Consider the following 19,594-nt stretch of genomic DNA (forward strand, 5'->3'; position numbering starts at 1 on the left):
ATTCTTTTCCCTAGGAGGGACTTCTTCTTGATGTCCTTCTAGTTTAACCAGTGCGATTAAATGTTCATCTTTGTTTCACCAATCAAATTGGTCTGTGTAAAAAAGTATATAAGGAAGACATATCCCAAAAATAGAAGAGTAATTTTCAGCCTTCTGAAGTCAGAGTCTGAGTCATTGTAGTGTACAACAGCATCACCCTACCACAAGCTTTTCTTGAGATCCCCATGCTCTCCTCGGTACCACCTCATCATCCTTGTCGCAGGTTTGCATGGTGTGGTGGTTTGGCCAGGAAGTGATTTTTTCAGGAAGTTATAGTTTGACAGTTCAATTAGAAAGGGATACGTCTCCGTGGACCTACAGGGTTAAATATCAGGAGATTCTGGGAGACTTTTTTTTTCTTCCAGCTTTCCAGCAGGTAACACCAAGTCAGGGCCGCTCTGCTGGAGCAGCCCAGGCTGGCCAGGCCCCTCTGCTCGCCCCTGTTGGGGCTGGGGGAGCTGGCCTGAGGCCTGGCCGGGCTCCATTGGCTCCCTGCAGGGGAGAGGGAGCCTGCAGCTTAATATCAGCTAATTTTAAAGCTTACCCCAGAGCTGGCCGAACTGGGAGAGATGTTCACCGGGCCCCCTGATAACAGGTATGGGCCCACCTTGATTGTCACCGAGAGGGAAGGCAGGAGATATTTTATAGCATTTATGATTCCTGACTGCCTGGCCGCTCTGAGTTCCAACCTTTCGTCTCTTCTCCCAGGAAGCATAGCCTTGAAATCTAACACTGTGAGCCACAGCTTGAGAGAGAGAGACTCTGGGCATGATTTAACTCTTTCCTGACACAGATGAGGCTTTTTAAAACTCTAATCCTCCTTTTGAGTAAGAAGAAAAGGGACACAGTGAACACAGAGAAGACACAGCATGAAGCCATTAAAGAGGGAATGAAAAGACTTTTTGGGAGGGATTTTTGGGAGGAGGGATTGAGGAGTTTGCCATTTTAAGCTCAGTTTCTCTTATCGAGCCATGGTATTGAACTCTATATATGTAGGTTATCCCTTTAAATCATGGGAAAAATATGCATTTGGGGAGGTGATTGTTTAGGTTTGAGGATTTTAGCAAAGGTGTCTGTAACAGACTTGAGTAATATTGAATTAGAATCTGTGATTCTTGTGATCCCATGAGATGCTTGAACAGAGAGAGATGAGAAGCCCTCTGTGCCAGTGAAGAAGTGAGAAGACATCTCTGTTCCCTGAGATGAAGACTCCTTTGCCTTTGGAGTCGTTCATCTTTAAAAAGTGACACCCCAGTATGCAGTATGCTTGAGTCCATGGCCCATAAGCAGCTTGTGAAACTGCTAATGGGAGGGGAGTTCACAGCAGACTTTTACCTGGGAGGCTGCTTTTGTAATAGTTAAAACCCACAAGAGAACTGTTCTAGCTTGTCAGTGAGAGGAAATTCCATGGTAAACTAAGAGAGACTCCTCTCCCTAAAGAATTGATGAAAGATTATTTTCAAATGGTGAAACTGACTGAAAATCACAGGTTTTGTCTCTCTATGTTGTTTGTGGGAAAGTGCACAGTTTGTGGGCAAGGAAGAATGTTTTAAAAGTTTCAGTTTGATTCTTATTTTCTTCTTTTAGTGTATGTTAATAAACCTATCTGTTTACCTTTAAGTTCGGCCTGCCTGCCTTTTCCTCCTAATCCTATCTCACAGCAGAAAAGACATTTAAACCACTACACTAAATTTGGCAAACAGAGATGGACGAATGTGATACCACTACACACAGCCAGGTCTGGATAGCAGGGGCCTGCAGGGGGACCCTCTATGAGGAGACACCAGCAGCTGCCCCCATGTGGGGCAGAGCTGGCTCCATGTGGGGCAGTCCAGAGGGCTCCAGGATGGACCCATCACTGGCTCAGGCTGAGCCAACCAGTGATGCTGGGAGGGCCTCTGTGATGAGGTATTAAAAAAGGGTATTAAAGGTATTTAACACTGCTGTGCAGCAGCTGCAAGGGAGGAGGGAGAAGATGTGAGAGAAAAAGTCCTGCAGGCACCAAGACTGGGGAAGTGCTGGACAAGATTCCCTTGCAGCCTGTGGTGCAGCCCATAGGCAGGAGGATTTTAACCCATAGCCTATGGAGGTGAGTAGAGAAACAGATTCTCACTGCACCCCATGTAAAGACCTCCCAGCACAGGAGATGGGGATGCCCTGAAGGGAGCTGCAGCCTGGGAGAAGCCCATGCTCGAGCAGGTTCCTGGCAGGGGCTATACTCTGTGGAGAGGAGTCCATGCAGGAGTGTCCTAGGGCGACTTTATGGTGCTTGTATCCCCAATCGTCTGTTCTGTTTGTGTTAGATATTATGTCCTGTACCTTTAAGAATGGTTCTGAGACCAAAGCTGGGAGAAGGAGGAGGAGAAGCGCGTAGTTTATTTTCAGAGACAGCATTCACTCCTCCGCATTCCTGCTCCTGGACTATTCGTCTGAGGCACAGAACAGCGGGACAGAGATTTCTTTGCTTTTAGTTAGTTTAGCTACCTGAGGCAGAGAAGCTCCCTGAACTGTTTTTTTTTTTTTTTTCCTTTTTCTTAAAACTGTTTAAACCTGTTTTAAACTAAAAAACCCAGAGCGACACCAAGAGCTCACACCTGCGGCCGACCAGGGTCTGGACCTCAGCATTCCCCCATGCCTGGGGAATGGTAAGAGACTGGGAGAGTTGAGCTACACCCACAGCAAGGACTTTCCAAATTTGCCATCTCATTTCAGAGTGGTGAGAGGTTTTATTGTTTCATGCTATTCATTCTTTGTGCTTGTGGGCACTTCGTTTGTTAAATAAATAGTTTTTTCCATCTTTCTCTGAAGAAATTTTCTCCCGGACCAGTTGAGGAAGGAGCCATTTGGGTTTGCTTCCCAGAGGGACCCTATTCAGAAGTTTCCTCCCAAATTTGCCCTAAACCAGGACAAGGAGTTGGCAGGACTCTGAAGCAGTCTGTTCCTGAAGGACTGTACCCTATGGAAAGGGACCTTGCTGGAGCAGTTCTTAGAGAACTGCAGCCCGTGGGAAGGACCCACATTGGAAAAGTTGGCGCAGGACTGTCTCCCGTGGAGAGAGGAAACTGTGAGGAGAAAGGAGCAGCAGAGACAAGTGTTACGAGCTGACGGCAATCCACATTCCCCATCTCACACAGTGCTCAAGGGGAGGAGGTAAAAGAGTTGGGAGTGAAGCTGAGCCTGGGAAAAAGAGAGGATAAGGGGAGGTGTTTTCAGGTTTGTTCTTATTTCTACTCTGTTTAATTGGTTATAAAATAAATTATTTTCCCCAAGGTGAGTCTGTTTTGACTGTGACAGTAATTGGTGAGTGATCTCGCTGACCCATGGGGTTTTTATCACATTTTCTCCTCCTTTTCAGTCAAAGAGGGGAAGTGATGGAGTGGCTCAGTGGGCATCTGGCTAGCCAAAATTGACCCACCACAGTTCTTCAAAACCCTTCATCACCATGCCCACCTTCCACACCTATTGCCCATGACTTCTCTATATCCGTGACTCCACTGTCATTGAAGGATCTACCAGCACTGCAGATTTTATTTTGCACTTTATTTACTGCACACTCAAAACATGCCAATGGCACAGGCTACCCCGTGATATTCAGTGGTCTGGGCCATCATCTGCCACCAAAACTCCCCTACCAGGGCTGGACAGTCTGGAATTGCCTGTGGCAGGTCTGTGCCAAGTCTATGGTGAGTGCACAACAGGTCCATGGTGGTTCTCTGATGGGCGCCTGGTGGTCCCTTGGTCCAGGTGCTGTGCCCCTCAGTAAGGACCTCCTCACTCTCCGCCAACATGCTTCTTCAGTGTCATCAGTACTTTTTGTGCCTGCTTCAGGACTGCCTCCTCATCCACACTGGGGAATGCATCACTGGGGATCATGGGGAAGGGATGGCAACTTGGGTACTGTGTGGACTTGCTGTCCACGCCATGGTCACACAACGACTGCATGTCCAGGGCAAGGCCCCTCAGCTCCGGCTCCTCTGCCTCCAGCCTTTGGGCCATATCCATCAGCCCCCCATGGCCCTCAAAGGCTTCACCACGGCGAAGTACAGTTGCCACCAGCCCCTTCTCCAAGGCCTGGTGCACTTTGAAGAGCACCCAGTTGGGGCAGCAGTGCTGGATGTCATTGTGGGCTGCCTGCAGGTCCCTCATGGCCTGACGCAGCCAACGCAGGGCCTCAGGGATGGACGGAGTCAGGGCCATGAGCTCCCCACGGCTCAGCCAGGAGCCATGACCTCCCTGACTGTGGTGCCAGGTGGCACTCGCAGGTTTGTTTTGGACCCCAAGCTGCAGCCACACTTTTGGCTGCCTGACACCACACCTCAAGGCTGCCAGGCTGGGATCCTTCCATGGCCCCTCTTCTGCCACAGCCTCCTCCTGCAGCCTCTTCTCCAGCTCTGGTCCAGCACTCACCAGTGCCACGTTGTTCTCCTCCAGAACCAAGGCCACGTCCTGTGGCTCCTGGCAGACCAGCATTTCACGCAGCACAGACAAAGCACGTGCCTCCAGCTGCCCACCCAGGATGTTATTGATCTCCTGTACCAGTGTCTCCACAACCCTCAGCTGGTGCCGGTTAAGCACCATCTCTGTGTGCCGGATGTAGAGGAGTCGCTGAGCACCACCAGATGGGCACACATGGATAACCTGTGACTGGGAGCTGCCCTCCACCTTTGCCCCACCATGCACCAGCACAGTGCAGATCTCCTTGCAGCACTGCACCTTCAGCTGCTCCACTGCAAAGCCACCATCCCCCTCTGTTCCTGTCATAGCCTTGGGGTTCTGCCACTGCAGCAGGGACTCCAGCCCTAGCCTAAACCACGGAGATACCAGCAGGGTCTGCAGACGCCTCTGCAGAGTGCACTGAGAGCCATAGTGACATGGCTGTGGACCATCCTCCTCCAGCTGCTGCTCTGTCACCTCTGAGAGCGCCCTTGGCCGCAGGTGTGGTGGCAGTCTTTGCAGCAGCCACCTGACATTACACCCAGACACCGGCAGTGCAGCCATGAACACAAAGGTCTTCTCCAGGGCCCGAGCAGTCTCTGAGGGCACGCAGTCATTAAAGCACAGTCTGTGGGACAGCTCCAGGCAGTCAGCAGTGCTCAGCAGGTACAGCTCAGCCACAGCGGAGCAATCAGGGGGCTCCGACTCCTCCTGCAGCAGCTGGAAGAAATGCCGTGTGGCCAGGAGGACTGTCTTCTTCTGGCGACTGGTAAGGCTCCCACTGCCATGGCTCTCCTGATAGATTTGGGCCAGGACATGGCTGTAGTGACTCAGTGTGGGGACCAGGACGACGCCAAGGTGTTGCAGGAGATCTCCAAAGGCAGCCACGTGAGGGTGAGGCGTGACAAGGTAGGGGTAAAAGTCAGCTTTGTCTGGGAGTGATGTCACCACCTGCCGTGGTCTGGCCATGTCCCCTGACTTGGCCAGCACCACAGGCAGCTCAGCGAGGTGCTCTGCATCCACCTCATTCAGATGGGTCTGCAGGAAACTGTATATGCTATGGAGCACACTGGCCCGTGTGCTAATCTGCAGTTGTGTCGAGCAGGCTGCCCTGCACACATGCTCCAGGTTGGCCACCACCAGGGCAGTGGGTATCTCTACAAGGACTCCCATGGCCTTCAGGGACGTCTTCTCAAGGTCAAGGGATTTTGGCAGGATGGTGGCTGATGTCCACAGCAGCTCAGCCACATTTTCCAGGTAGGAAACACTGCCTTTCAGAGCAATGGCCTTAGTGTAGTTTGCAAAAGGAGGGTGGAGGTTCATCAAGTTTGCGGGGATATCCAGTGGAGGCAGGAATTGGATTGAGGCAATTTTCCTCAGGAAATCCACTGACTGAGGATTTTTCAACAGGATTGCAAGTTGCTGGAGCATCGCCTGCTGTCGCTTCAGGAGTTCTGCAGCATGGCAGGTAGCTTGAGCGGCTTCATGCTCTATCTCCTCTGCCAGTGCCACAAAATCCTCTACAGAGAGGCTGGTGCAGACACCTACCTCAAGGAGGAAATCCACAGCATTCCAGTTTGGATTTAGCTCCCTAAAGAAAGATTCAGGCACAAAGCGGTTTTGGAGCCGCAGGGTGCGGAAGGAGGGCATGTCATGGTAGAAGTAGGAGGCCAGGCACAGTGTTCCGTGGGCATCTGGTATAAAGGCCACCTTCTGAAAAGCTGCCACAATGGCCTTCTTGCTCTCAGTGTGACAGATGTGTTGCAGGACAAAGAACAAGCGTAAAGCTTCCATGAGGTTTTGCTGTGTGAGCTGGGACAGCCGGGGAAGCACCACAGTCATGAAGAGGTTTTGGTCATCTGTGATCATCCACTTCAAATCCTGAGCCAGACATTCATGGATCAGGCTTGGTGTGAGAAGCAGCATGTCTTTGTCCAGGTCATACAGGGCTTGGGCACCCGAGGGCACTTCCAGAAACTGCCTGCGGAGCAGCAGCACCTTGCTGTAGGGAGCCACAGCTACATAGCCCCCCCCAAACTTCTGGAAGAGAGGCAGGTACTGGAGCTGCTTCAGCGCATGTGAATCCAGCTTTCCCCGGACAAAGCTCAGCAGGTCTCTCACATCCTGCTCCCCTAAATCCCCCCAGCAGAGATCAGCTCTTCTGTCTGCCAGATGGGCCACTACAGCCCTGGCATCTGTGGTCTGCAGTGCCCTTTGCTTCAGGAAATCACGGGCAACATGGGGCAGCAGGGACTGCTGGAGCACAGGGATGCCCAGTTTGTGCAGCACCTTTTCCACTTCAGAATGGCACGCAGAAAGAACCCTGGAGAGGGAGGACAGTGGCAGTAGGTGCCTTGAGTCTGTCTTACTCCCCTGAACAGGCAGCACTGCCATATCCTGGAAATGATCCATTAATGACTCCATGTTCATGTCTGAGGTCCCGGTGACAAAGATCCACAGCCCTTTGAGCCACTCTTTCCCCTTTGTGGTCCACTCCAACTGACTCAATGCCTCCTGGATGAGTGGTGTGGCCTCTGGGAGGCCAAGCTCCTTCACAAAGCAAGATGGTATCCATGCAGGCATCCACCCATGAGCAAAACGGTGACTGTACTTGGGGAAGAGGTCAGCATAGGAATTCTTGAAGACAGGGTGGTGGATGCTGAAAGCATTCAGAAAACCATCTTCTGTGGCCAGCAAGGGCAGGCCCTCCAGTTCTGTCTCATTCCCATCCTTTTGACTATCTTTGGAGTGCCTGCTCTCTCTTAAGTATTCCAACAGTTGCGAGCAGCTCTCTGGGGTCCTCAGGGGTGTCTCAGCCAGCTTGCAGGGCACAGGCAGAGCCAGGGCCTTGAGGAAGCACCGGAGAGAGTCTGGCTCTAAGACAACAGTGTTCACCTGGGCTTCAATGAACTCCTCACGGATCTGCTGCAGCTGGGTGAATGCTGGCACCAGTTTCATGTTCAGTTGCTGCAGCACTTTCTGCACTTTCGCGTCAGGCATCTCCTTGAGGAAGTAAGGCTGTGTTAGCACGTCCCCTCCACCTGGAGATGCCCAGGTAATTGTCACCCTGCTGTAAGGTGACTCCCTGTGGTACACAGGCACCAGGGGCAGGCGTGCATGACTGAGATGCTTGTAGACCTCTCTCACCATGTCCTGAAAGATAGGTAGCACGCTTTTCACACGAGGGAAAAACTGGAGGAAGTGGGAGTCCAGGTGCTGCCGGCAGAGTTCCAGGGATATATACTGAAGCTCTTCTGGCTCCAGGGCTTTCCACTGCCTGGTGAGAAAGTCACAGTATAGTGGAACCACCAAGTTCTGGAGCAAGAAGCCATTCCAGGCTGCCTCTGGGCAGCCTTCGCCCCAGAGGAGATTGCGCCTGGCTGCTTCCACAGAGAAGTTGGCGTTGATGTGCACAGGCAGCCCCGTGATCAAGGGCAGTGGGAGGGTGCAGAAGGCTCTGCCCGTGACTCGGTTCAGAGGCTCTAGGCAGGCAGCCACAGCTCCATAGGGCAGACATTTAAACAAGGGAGACTCCTCAGCCCTGCCCTGCACCCCAATTTGGGAGATCACCCTCCACACACTTGTGGTCTCAACACTGCTATTTTTGATTTTCATGGTATAGGAGAGAGAGGTGGGGCTGTTCCCATCCATGGCTTGGCTTAATCTTGCTTGAAAATCCCGTCTCAGCTCTGCATCACTACCTGTGAGCTCTGTGGTCAACCGCAGCTTCTCCACCAACTTTTTCTCACCTGGGGGGATTGTGGAGAAGACCACAGTGTGGACATGCTGGAGGAAGAGCATGAAGTCCTCACCTTCCTTGGCCAGTGTTTCTTCCATGTTCTTGAGGTCTTGGTCTCGCACGACCATGTCAGACACCCTGGACTCGAGAGCCCCACCTGCAGTGCGGAGCGGCAGCCGGAAAAGGACACCCTCTTTCAGGTTGAAGAAGGATGGTAAGAAGGTGTCATAAACGTCTGGAAAATTATTCTTGAATTCAGTGTTGACAGCAAACATGCTACCAGGCTTCTCAGTTGTGGCTGTGGGCATGTAGTAGAGGTGGGGATCAGAGACACACAGGGTACTGTCTCCGGTCAGGAAGGCTGGGCAGTCAGTAAAGTGGTAGACAGTGTTGAAGCCAAGGCCATACTTGCCTGTCACATCCTGCCGGTCTTGCTTGGCACCCACGCCCAGATGCTGAATGCCTTCAATGTCCTGCTGCTGGAAGGGGCGGTCATTGTAGATGCAGAGGGCAGGGCCCTGCAGGATGTTCCATTTCTCACTAAAAGTGGCCTTGGCCGGGTGCTGCCGGCAGTCCCACACAAAGTGCACAAGCCCCGCTCCAGCATCATCTGCATTCTGGAGCAGCTCCTTCACCATAGCAGAAGCAGACTCTGAGTACTCCCTCAAGATGTTCTTCAGCCGTGTTGGCAAATCTTCATGGGCACCAAATGGCTGTGCCCAGAGGCTCAGGTGATCAGTGACAAGTTCACTCCTCTCCAGTGCTCGGTGGCGTGTGGTGGCCACCCCACAGCGCAGAGCTGCCTCTCGGGACAGCTGTTTGTGGCATAACAGGACATTTCTGTCCAATGGCATCCATGGTGCATCATTGAAGTGGAGCTTGTCTCGTGGGCGCAAAATGCCCTCCTCATCAGGTAGAAAGAGTTTCTGGGTCTGGCAGGCATCTGGCTGGTTGCCATCTTCCATCAAGCCACAAGACACCAGCCGCAGGGCCAGATCCAGTTCTGCGGCAGGCAGTGGCTCTCCAGCATGTGTCTCTGCCAGGGTGCAGAGCACTTGGGCATAATCATCCCAGGTGAACCTGTGGCGCAGCCCCACACACTCCCAGAGCTTTTTGTAGGGCTCGTACTGCTCTTGGAGCTGATGAAGGTATGGGACAGCCTCAAATGACAGTGTCTCAGCCACAGCTGTGACTGGCACAAAACGGGAGCCCACCAAGATAAAGAATTCCCCTTTGGCCACTGCAGAAGCCACCTCATCCCAGCTGGAGCGATGTTCATGGAGCAGCATGTCCAGGTACTTGTAGCAGCAGTTGGTGTTGTTCTGCAGTGTCTCCAAAGGGAGACTGTTGGAGCTACGGCTGAGTGCCTGCAGCTGCTCAAGGACTCGAGCTGATGGTATCTGCTGGTCCAGCCCCAAGAAGGATGCCACCTCCTTGGAGAGGCTGAAGTTCTCCCCCAGCACTTTAGAAGCCAAGATAGGGCAGATGAGTCCCACTAGCGGGTCACGGAGGTGATGGTAGAGCTGGGCAGCTGGCAGCAGCACATGGTCACCAGTGGGCAAGACAGCAGGGAGGAAAGGCACAGTCTTGAAAGCAGCCTGAAGGGTGTTGTCTGCTTTCTTCTTCACTGCATCCTTAAGTAACTCAAGGATGCAGGCAGCCCTCTGGCAGCCCTGGGCACGATTCTTGGTCCAGACAAGCTGCACAGTCTTTGCCCTTTCCAGCAGCTCTGGCAGGTCCACAGTGTTCTTCACCATGCCCAGCCTCTCCAGGCGGCTTAGTCTCTCCAGGGAAAGGAAGGCATTCCCAGTGGGGAAGCACCCATCCTCAGGGTTGTATAAAGGGGCAGCACAGCCTCTGGGATGCACCAGGCGACTGATGAGCTGCAGGTGGCCATGAGGGGTGACAGGGATGCAAGGCACCGTCTGCAGCACTTTGTCCACATCCTCATGATGTAGATCCAGTGCATGCAGAACAAGCAGGTTCCGGTCAACAGCAGGGAGGTTTTTCAAGTTGGGAAGCACAAGCTCACAGAGAAAGCGGTTCCAGTCATAGGTTGCAGCATCCAGTGCCTTCCCAAGGCCCTCCCGCACCTTTCCAGGCAAGGCCACAGCCAACAGGGGAGGGGGCACAGTGGTGGCAAAGACTCGCTGCGCCACAGTACCCAGCTTAGGGTGTCTCTCCACAGCCTGGTGCAGGAAGCGGGCGTCCTGCAGTGAGCACCAGGACTGGCCATCAGAAAAAAGCCTGAGGCCCCTTGTGGCTGCCACAGCCTGGTAGAAACCAGTCACAGCCTCCGTAAAGGGGTAACGGGCAGTGCTAATGTCTGGCCAGAAGAGATGATACTCATAGCTCTTCAACTCGCCTGCCTCGTGCATGGCACGGAGATGGTCCAGTGCCCGGAGCCAGGCCATCGGCACAGCATTGTGGAGCAGCACCCGGTTCCACTTGCCTCGCTCTGCTGTGTCCCACAGCCCCTTGTGATTTGAGAGGATGCTGAAGGCCCCATGCAGGTGGATTGGCAGACCTGAGATGACTAGCATGGGAAGGTGGCAGAAAACTTGCCCCTTCTCAGCATCCAGACGTGGCACCCACTTGCCATCTTCAGTAGGGGCAAGGGGAAGGGCAACACCAGCCATGGGAGGCGGAGGATGGAGTCCTGCCTGTGTGTTCTGGTGAAACAGTTCAAGCAACACCCCATCACCCTGACACACCAAAACCAGGTAGTGCCATGTGGTCCTGGATTCCTCCTCACAGGCTGAGAGCTGCTCGATGGCTGCCCAACTTGGGGGATCCCCAGGGGCCCCCAAGTCTCGGATCTCCTTTCGCTGCAGTGTCACCAGAGGCGTGGTATCCTCTGCAGAGGTGGCTGTGTCTGGCAGCATCTCCAGGGACAACTCCCTCACCTTCTTCAGGAAGAGCAGCAGGAGCCAGTTAGAGCCAAGGAAAGCAGTCCCAAGGGACTGGATGCGCTCTGTATCAAAGGCCTCAGAGCAAATCTGCGATGTCACAGCTTCCTCTTCAGTGCGAAAAGGCAAGCGGAAAAGGCTCCCTGGAAAGGGTCCTGGCTCAGGCAGGCAGCACCCAAAGATGCCGTGGTAGGGCTGGAACTGCTCAGCAAAGACACGGAGGATGCGTGGTCGGCTGGAAAAGTCCAGGCGGATGCCAGGGGAGCCAGTCCTGGGGAAGTGCTTGCCCAGATGGGTGCCGTTGGGGTCAAAGATGAGTAGTGTCTCCCCACTCAGCACTGCTGGCACATCTGTGACACGGTAGACAGAGCTGAAGCCCAGCCCAAAGCGCCCAATCCTGCCTGCCTGGCCCTCCTTTGTGGCAGCCCCAACCCGGGTGATGTTCTGGAGGTCATCTTCTGTGAACAGGGCATCGTTGTAGGCCCAGAGGGCTGGGCCATGGCAGGCAACCATGCCTGGGTCTAACAGCCCAGAGGTGGCCTTTCTGCCACACCGCAGGTCCAGGAGGAAGCGGCACACGGTAGCGCCAGCATCCTCTGCGTTCTGGACCATCTCTGTGAAGAGGTCGCTCTCCTCGCCATACTCCCGGAGGATGTTGCGAAGGCGGAGGGTGATGGGCTCTGAGGGGCCGCAGGCTGTCAACGGCTCCGGGCCCAGCACCCGTGTACTGAGCAGCTCCGTGCCCAGGAATATGGCTGTGCTGGAAGGCACTGCCTCGTGCACCACCTCCTGAACATCCTCCTCTTCTTCCAGCTCCATGTCCAGGTACACAGCAGAGGCAGCTGGACAGAGGGCAAAGCCTGAGCCCTGCGGGATCCTCACAGGAACTGGCACGGTGCCCTGGCCCTGGTGGCCCCGTCTCTTCAGCCACTCCAGGACAGCTATAGCCACCTGCAACTCTGTGGCAGTGCCTGCTCTGGGGCTGCGCCTGTCTATGTCCTGCCCCAGGCAGCAGAGGGCTGACACCGCCCTCTCCTCACTCACCCCCTCTGCCACCCCCCAAGCCCTGAAGAGGCAGCTGTAGGGAAGGAAGTCAGGCGGCACGCGGGGCACCAGCATCCCCAGCTCCAGCTTCTCAGGATAGTCCAGCACAGCATCACGTGGCAAGACAAACCCAGACCCAGTCCACACAACAGCACCATCCAGGGCAGTCCCAAAGGCCTTCAGGTTTTCCTGCATGTGCCTGTAGATGGGCTGGAGAGCAGGACCCACCTCATCCATGTCCTGCTGCCCGGCCAGCTTTCTCAGCTGCTCCCACACTCTCTCTGGTGGTGGAATCTGGCTCAGCCCCAGCTTCTTCTCTGCCTCTGGTACAAAGGCGTTGGTCAGGGGCATGGCAAGCCCCACCAGGGATTGGTACTGTGTGGATCTCAGCTCCTTGGGAGGCAGGAAGGGCTGCCCAAGCTCTCCTGTGCACTTGGAGCGAGGCACCCATGGCAGGGCCTGGAGTTGCCTGAGCTCTGCAGCGCTGAAGCCATCCAGTGCCTTGGGGTGGTTGCAGACTGTGATCAGTGCCTCAGCCCTGGCCAGAGCTGCCATGCCACCCTGGCTGACTTTTGCTGCAGCTGCCAGGATGTCCGAGGGCAGCAGGCACCCCTCACCGTGCCGCAAACCCACGGCCCTCAAAGCACGGAGGACAGACGGATTGTGGAAGGCGGCAGGAGGAAAGCGCTCGGGTCCCAGCAGTGCCTGCAAGGTGCTGTCGCAGGGGTCGTAGAGGTCTCGTGGGCAAGAGGGGCCATTGGGTGTCTCCAGGAAGGCCAGCTCGCTGCAGGCCTGCCAGAGCGGGCGGCTTTTTGGAAAAACAATGTCTCCATGCTGCAGTACCCAGAGCAGCAGAGCCTGTGTCTCAGCTGCTCGCCCTGCATAGGTGCCTTGGGCCACGGCTCTGACGGCCTTCAGCATCACATGGTCTGCACTGATGAGGGGCTTCTGAAGCCTCCTGAGTAGCTGCCGGTCAGCTTCATCCCGGCACCGCAACACAGCCTCCGGCAGCACCACATCTTGGGGCAGCTCCAGCTCTGGCTCCAGCGCTGGGGTGGCACCGGCCTGCACCAGCTGTGTGGGCTGTGGGGTGGCCAAGCAGGGCAGTGGCAGAAAGAGGGGCAGAGCAGCCAGGGTGGCCATGTCCTGGCTTGTCAGGGATGGAACATCTGCCAGGTAGAGCCGGAGGGTGACCACATCCGCGTCAGGCAGCGAACCCATGCGGGAGGCCAGTGCTGCAGACCCCTGCCTGCCCAGGGCCCGCAGGGCATTGAGGGGGGATGGAGGCAGGACATAGCGGGACAGGGAGCGGTGCCACATGCCTGGTGGCACCACAGCACAACCTAGGAACTCCAGCACAGAGGCCACAGCAAGTGGCAGGAGCTGATCCTCCCATGTCTGGAAGATAAGACTAGACTCAGGTATCAGGGGAGCAAGACGGACACTGGGGGCATCCAGTGAGGACAGGGCTATGAGAGGGAGCCCCTCCAGAGGGCCCAGATCTTCCACGTGGTGAGCCAGGAATTGCCACAGGGCTGGGAACCAGGAGGCTGGGGGCTGTGGAGGGCCTTGGGCCGGGCACCAGGTCACCAGGGTAGAAGACTGGGATGTCCAGGTGGGGGGCAGAGCCAAGCGCAGGGTCTGTACAGTCACAGCTGGATCCAGCAGAACCAGGTTGGGGAAGAGACCTGTGTACAGGAGGCAGAGGCTGGACTAGAAACACGTGGGACCTGGCAGGGGGACCCATGATGGGGGAGAAAGAACCTGCAGGGGATGGGTGGCCCCCATATGGGATATGGAAGGCCCTGGGCTCTGGAGGGAGAGTGGATATCTTTAATAGGAGCACAGAGAACCCAGAAACCCCAGATGGGTGGGGATATAAGAAAGAGATGTGGGAGGTAAAAAGGTGTTAGGGGGACCATTACTGAGAAGCACAGAGGTCTTTAGATGCAGAACACAGAGACACCCAGTATCTGAGGAAGCACAGAGAAGACAGGGGAATGAGGGAAGAGCAGCAAGGACATGGATCCCCAAAGAGACAGGGAGGTACAGGGAGATTCTGTAGGTGCTGCAGAGGAACCCTAAGGTGTACAAGGCTGCCTGGGGATGTTGGGGTTTAGGACGGGAACCAGGAGACCTAAAGGTGGCCCAGGAACACCCATCTCTTACCCTCCTTGGCAATGCCTCGCAGGAGGCTGTCCAAGCCTGGCTCCAGGTCTGAGGGCAGGAAGGACCCAGCCAAACCAGGCAGGAGCTCCCTGTGGGGACAAACAGAGGTTCTGGAGGACTAGAGCGGTAACAGGGAGCAGCTTTCTGGGCACCTGCCACAGGTCCCACTTGGTGACACCAGGTGAGAGAAGGAGGGCAGTGAGGAGCCCAAATAGCCAGGTTTGGCCATGGCTCCCCTTCCCAACTCGAGAGCGAGAGCTTGTGACTGTGGACACCTGGTTGTCCCGCCCACACTGCAGGGAACGGAGCTGCCAGAGGCCGGGGGCTCACCTGGGGCAGTTGGGTGTATCCACGTAGACAATGCCTGATGCAGCTCCAAAGGCCACGAAGGTTCCGTCGGCACGAGGCAGGAGGGGGAGGCCCCGGAGCTCAGCATGGCACCCATCCCCAGCTACGTAGCTCAGCAGGGAGAGGCGGCTGGCAGCCGGGAGTTCTGCGGCCCCGTGGTGCTGCAGCACCTCCCGCACGTGTCCCGCCGTGGCCTCCCGCAGACCCTTTGGCATCCCCAAAGTCAGCGCCCTCCACACGTGGGGTGGGACCTCGGCCAGCGGCTCCCTGGCTGCCACCAGCAAGGCCTGGACTGCCCTCCGTGTGGCCACATCCCCCACGGCCTCCGGCAGCAGCACAGCCTCGGGTGCTCGCAGCCGCGCCGCCGCCCCCTTTGCGGCCGGAACCAGGATGGGGGCAGCCGCCAGCTCCTGGCACACGCGGCTCACCAGGCTGTGGATCCGGCCGGAGCTTGGCGTGCGCTCAGGGTCTGGCCACAGGCTGTAGGCATCTGCACCGGGCAGAGCCACGGCCACGGTGGCCAAGTGGCTATAGACCCGGGGCAGGAGGTCCAGCAGCAGAAGAGCATTCCAGCGGGCATCTTCCTCACCCTTCTCACCCTCCTGGGGCCAGCGCAGGTGGCGGCGATCATCAGAGAGGGCAAAGGGAGCACTGGCATGGACGGGCAGCCCAGTGGCCGTCTCATCAGTGGCTGGCAGTGGCAGGAAGCAGCAGAGCCGCCCTTGGCAGGCCCCATGGAGGGGGTGTGCCAGGCTCAGCTCGGGGCAGCACCCCAGCCCTGTCCCCAGAGCCATGACTGGCCCCTCAGTGGCCCTGCCTGTGGCCACCAGCCACTCGCTCCCAGCACCCACCCCATCCCCGTGCAGGGCCACCAGGCACCATGCCAAACTCAGCCCCTCATCCCCCGATGGCACTGGGACAGGGAGAGGCTGAGGGGTTGCCACAAGTGTTCCCATGAGTGTCTGGACCCCATCAGGAGCCACACGGTGCAGGGCCACACGGCGGACATGGCGGAGGAAAAGGAGGGCAAGAGGGGCCTCAGTGAGGAAGGTCTGGATAAGGTTGCAGATGCGCTCAGGATCGGAGACCCCTGCAGCGATTTCTGAGGGTTGCCGGCGAAGGGGGAAGCGGAAGAGGGTGCCCTGGGTGGAGGCACGGTGTTGTCCCACAGCTTCCAGCCCTGCCCAGAAAGGCTCAAAAAGGCCAGGAAGGTCCTGGGCTTCAGAGATGTCCCAGCGCTTGCCAGCACCAGGCAGCACCTGGCATCCTGGGTCCAGCACCCCCAAGTATGGGGGGCTCAGCACACCTGGCAGATCTGGAGACATAGGAACCATGGAGGCCACAGAGATAACATGGACACCAATGCCTTCCCAGATCATCCCAACCCATCAGTGCCCCAAACTCCCACCCAATGGCCCCAAGTTTATCCCCAAGGTACCTCCCCCAATCCAAAGCTTAATCCCAATTCACCAGTCCTCCCTCAGTTTGTCCCCCTAACCCTGCCCTCCACTGCCAGCCAGCCTCCCCCCAACCTCCCTTCAGGTTTCCTCACTTTGGACACAGCCTTTCATTTTGTACACCCCCAGTGCCCCCCTGTTCTCTCCAGCACCTGTAGCTCAGTCCCTCCAGTAAAACCCCTGTCCCCAGTTCAGTCCCAGCTGAGGCTCCCAGTGCCACTCACCGGTGAGGTGATAGACAGAGGTGAAGCCCAAGCCAAAGCGCCCCACGGTGCGGGGATCCTCCCGCTTGTGTGACACCCCTGGGCGCTGAATGCCTGTCCAGTCCCGGGGCGACATCACAGCGTCATTGTAGGCCAAGAGAGCTGGGCCTGGCGGTCAGCACCATCCATGGGTTAGGGGAGAATTGGGACATGGAGGGGGAATTTGACATTCACACTCAGTGTTCCCACAAGCTCTAGTCCCACAAAACCCCCATCAGTATCACTGAGTCCTCCTGGTACTCTCAGTGCCCCCAGCACATCCCAGAGCCCCTCACCAGTTCCACTTCCCCCAGTCCCTCCCAGCACCAGACAGTGCCACCCCAGGGCTTCAGCCGGTTTCTCCCAGTGCCCGCAGTGCCTCTTACCCTGGGTGCCCTCCAGTCCCCCTCTGGTGATGTCAAATTCCCGCTCGTCAGACACAAACACGACCTCGTTAGCACCGGCATCATCCGCGTTCTGCACCAGCTCCTGGAATTAGGCATCAGTGCCCGGCCACTTGAGCCCCCAGGCCCTGAGAAGAGCATCGACCCTCTCTCCCAGTTGGGCACCAAGGTCCTGGGGCTGGTCCTGGACAAGGACCAGCCCCACTGCCTGCGGTAACTCTGCCCTGCTGGGCAGGAGATCCCGCACGGGTGGGTTTCCTGGGGGTCTGACCTTGAGGATCTGCCCTCCATCCGGGTACTTCTGCAGGATGCTGTGCAGGTAGTCAAGGAAGCTGGGTGGCCGCTGGCAGAATGTCTCCCTGTAAAGCAGGGAGAGGGAGAGGTGTCGGAGAGGCTCCATAACCAGGACCACTGTGTCCTTGGATCTCACAGGATGTGCATCTCCTTGGAGAGGGTCAAGGGCCCCATCTCCTTCTAGGACCCACTGAAACAACCACCTCCAAGGATGACAACCACACTTCTCCAAACCTCCATCTCTACCTGGGATGCTCCAGTGCCCTGGTTTCGGCTGGGACAGAGTTAATTTTCTTCCCAGGTATGTATCCAGGGCTGTGTTCAGGATTTAGCATGAGAACAGTGTTGGCTGCACACTGATGTTTGAGTTGGAGCCCAGTCAAGGACTTTTCAGTGTCCCATGCTCTGCCACCGAGGGTGGAGCACGGCCAGGAGACCCGACCCAAACTGGCCAGAGGGAAATTCTGGACCACAGAATTTCTTGCCCAGTACAGACACTGGGAGAGGGTTGGCCAGGAGCCACGGATCACTGCTGGGGATGGGTGGGGCATTGGTCAGTGGGTGACGAGCGACTATTGGGCATTGCTGCTTTCTCTTGGGTTTTATTCTGTTCTCTCTCCTTCCCACTACTATTAGTAGCAGCAGAAATATCAATCTATTTAGTTTTGTTTCAATTAATAAACTCTTCTTGTGTCAGTTCAGAGGTTTTACCTTTGTGATTCTCCCCCACTGGGAACAGCAAGTGGCTTTGTGGGATGAGCTGTGGGCAGGGGCTAAACTCTCCTGAGGGTTTGGGCAACCACAAAGTGTTGAGAAAGGGAAGGGAAGGAAAAGGAAGGCGAAAGGAAAGGCCACGCGCTGCAAGATTTGTCTCCTGGGTTGGCTCTCGCAGGAGAAAAGCCTGAAGGTGTAATTATTGACAGTTCCCACTGGATGGCTCCCGAAGCCCAGCGGGGACGGCAATGCTGAGCACAGCCGGCAGATTGGAATCGGCTCCAGCCGTTCTCTCCTGCCACAGCCCCGTGGTACCAACCACAACAGAATGATAACCTTAGCCCAGAGCCAGGGAGGATGAACATTCCCACGGGACCACACACACCAGGAAGCGTTTTATAAAATGCACTTGGGTGCAAGGGCAGGAAGCAAACTGACCCACAGCTATTAGATAAATACAAGAGATGCTTACAACAATTTTGTTTCAACACACTCTGCTCAGATCTGTTGTTATCTCAACTCTTTGTGCCCCAGTTGAGCACCAATAAGGTCTGACGTGGTTTAACCCCAGACAGGAACTCAGTCCCACACAGCCACTCGCTGCTCTGGTGGGATGGGGAGGAGAATCCAGAAAAGGTAAAACTGCAGGTTGACACAAGAACAGTTTAATAACTGAAACACAATTAAATATATTTATATTACTGCTTTTACTACTTCTACTTTGACCAGTGAAAAGGAGAGAGAACGGAATAAAACCCAAGAGAAAGCAGCAATGCCCAATAGTCGCTCGTCGCCCACTGACCAGTGCCCCACCTATCCCCAGCAGTGATCCGTGGCTCCTGGCCAACTCTCCAAGTCAGTGTGTTACCAACGCTGTTCTCACTCTGAATCCCAAACACAGCACAGAGCAGCTTCTGGGGAGAAAATTCTCTCTCTCCCAGTCAAAACCAAAACGTCCAGCAGCCCCTGAACCCCCCTCCGTGTGAGCCCTGACCAGCACAGTCCCCACCTGTCTCAGTCACCCTTCAGTTCTCCCCACCACCCCTTGAGCCCCCCCGCGACCCCCAGAACGCCCCAGCCAAGCCCCGTGTCCCCCCACAAACCCCCAGTGACCCCCCCCCCAGACCCACTCACGCCTTTGGCTGCTTGAGGGCCATGATGGGCACTGCGGGGAGACCCCTCCCTGCCGCCCGGTGCCCGCGGCGCGGTGCCTGCTGCCGCCGCTGCCGCAGTGCACTGCCTGTGCCCGCCGCCGCCTGTGCCCGCCGCCGCCTGTGCCCGCCGCCGCCTGTGCCCGCCGCTGCCGTCAGCGCCCCCTACTCCGCCCCCCGGTCCCACCTCCCGCAGTACAAGTTTCGATTCCCCGCTTCATGCGTACAGACGGGGAAATGCGCTTTTATCGGCCAAAAAATAGCGGCGGGGGAGGAGCCTGGAGACATGAAAGGCGGCGGCGGGACGGGGGGCAGGAACTTGGCTGTGGGGCAGGGATATGTGGAAACGTGGATGGGGTATGGGAATACATGGGGTTATGGCTGCAGGGATGTAGTGTGTGAATATGTGGGGATTCTGCTTTCGGCCCAGGGCCATCAGGGCCTGGTCTCCTGCCTAAGACTTGCCTGCAGAAACACCTGAACAGTCCTGGGTGGAGGGGCTGTGTCAAATGGATCATGGGACCATATAGAGATCACTGCATAGTTCACATAAGAAAAATTTCAGCCCCATAGACTGTTACAGACCGTGTGGGGACCATACACCATCACAAGGACACTACATTGAGGCTACTTGGTCTGCAGACTGCAGG

At 56.2% G+C, this 19,594-nt stretch overlaps 1 protein-coding gene across 1 annotated transcript; it reads right to left on the reverse strand.

Annotated features, from left to right (window-relative positions):
• Nucleotides 1–2,299: 2,299 nt before the first annotated feature.
• Nucleotides 2,300–19,052, reverse strand: LOC136298249 (sacsin-like). Its single transcript, XM_066198874.1, has 7 exons — nt 18,928–19,052; nt 17,057–17,144; nt 16,768–16,870; nt 16,364–16,510; nt 14,665–15,997; nt 14,335–14,423; nt 2,300–13,853 (listed from the first exon to the last, which is right to left on the reverse strand). Exons 1-7 carry the CDS (start codon nt 18,948–18,950, stop codon nt 3,811–3,813), a joined length of 11,826 nt encoding a protein of 3,941 aa, XP_066054971.1. The 5' UTR covers nt 18,951–19,052; the 3' UTR covers nt 2,300–3,810.
• Between the last annotated feature and the right edge of the window lie 542 nt (nt 19,053–19,594).

Source organism: Chamaea fasciata, unplaced genomic scaffold (genome assembly GCF_029207755.1).
Source record: "Chamaea fasciata isolate MVZ Bird 193981 ecotype frontalis unplaced genomic scaffold, bChaFas1.0.hap1 SCAF_17, whole genome shotgun sequence".
NCBI classification, from domain to species: domain Eukaryota; kingdom Metazoa; phylum Chordata; class Aves; order Passeriformes; family Sylviidae; genus Chamaea; species Chamaea fasciata.

Coding starts and splice junctions, on each gene's coding strand:
- LOC136298249 (XM_066198874.1), bottom strand. CDS start 18,950: ATGGCCCTCAAGCAGCCAAAGGC. Junction 14,424..14,664: donor GATACACCCAACTGCCCCAG/GTGAGCCCCCGG, acceptor TTGTCCCCACAG/GGAGCTCCTGCCTGGTTTGG. Junction 13,854..14,334: donor GCGAGGCATTGCCAAGGAGG/GTAAGAGATGGG, acceptor TCCTGTACACAG/GTCTCTTCCCCAACCTGGTT.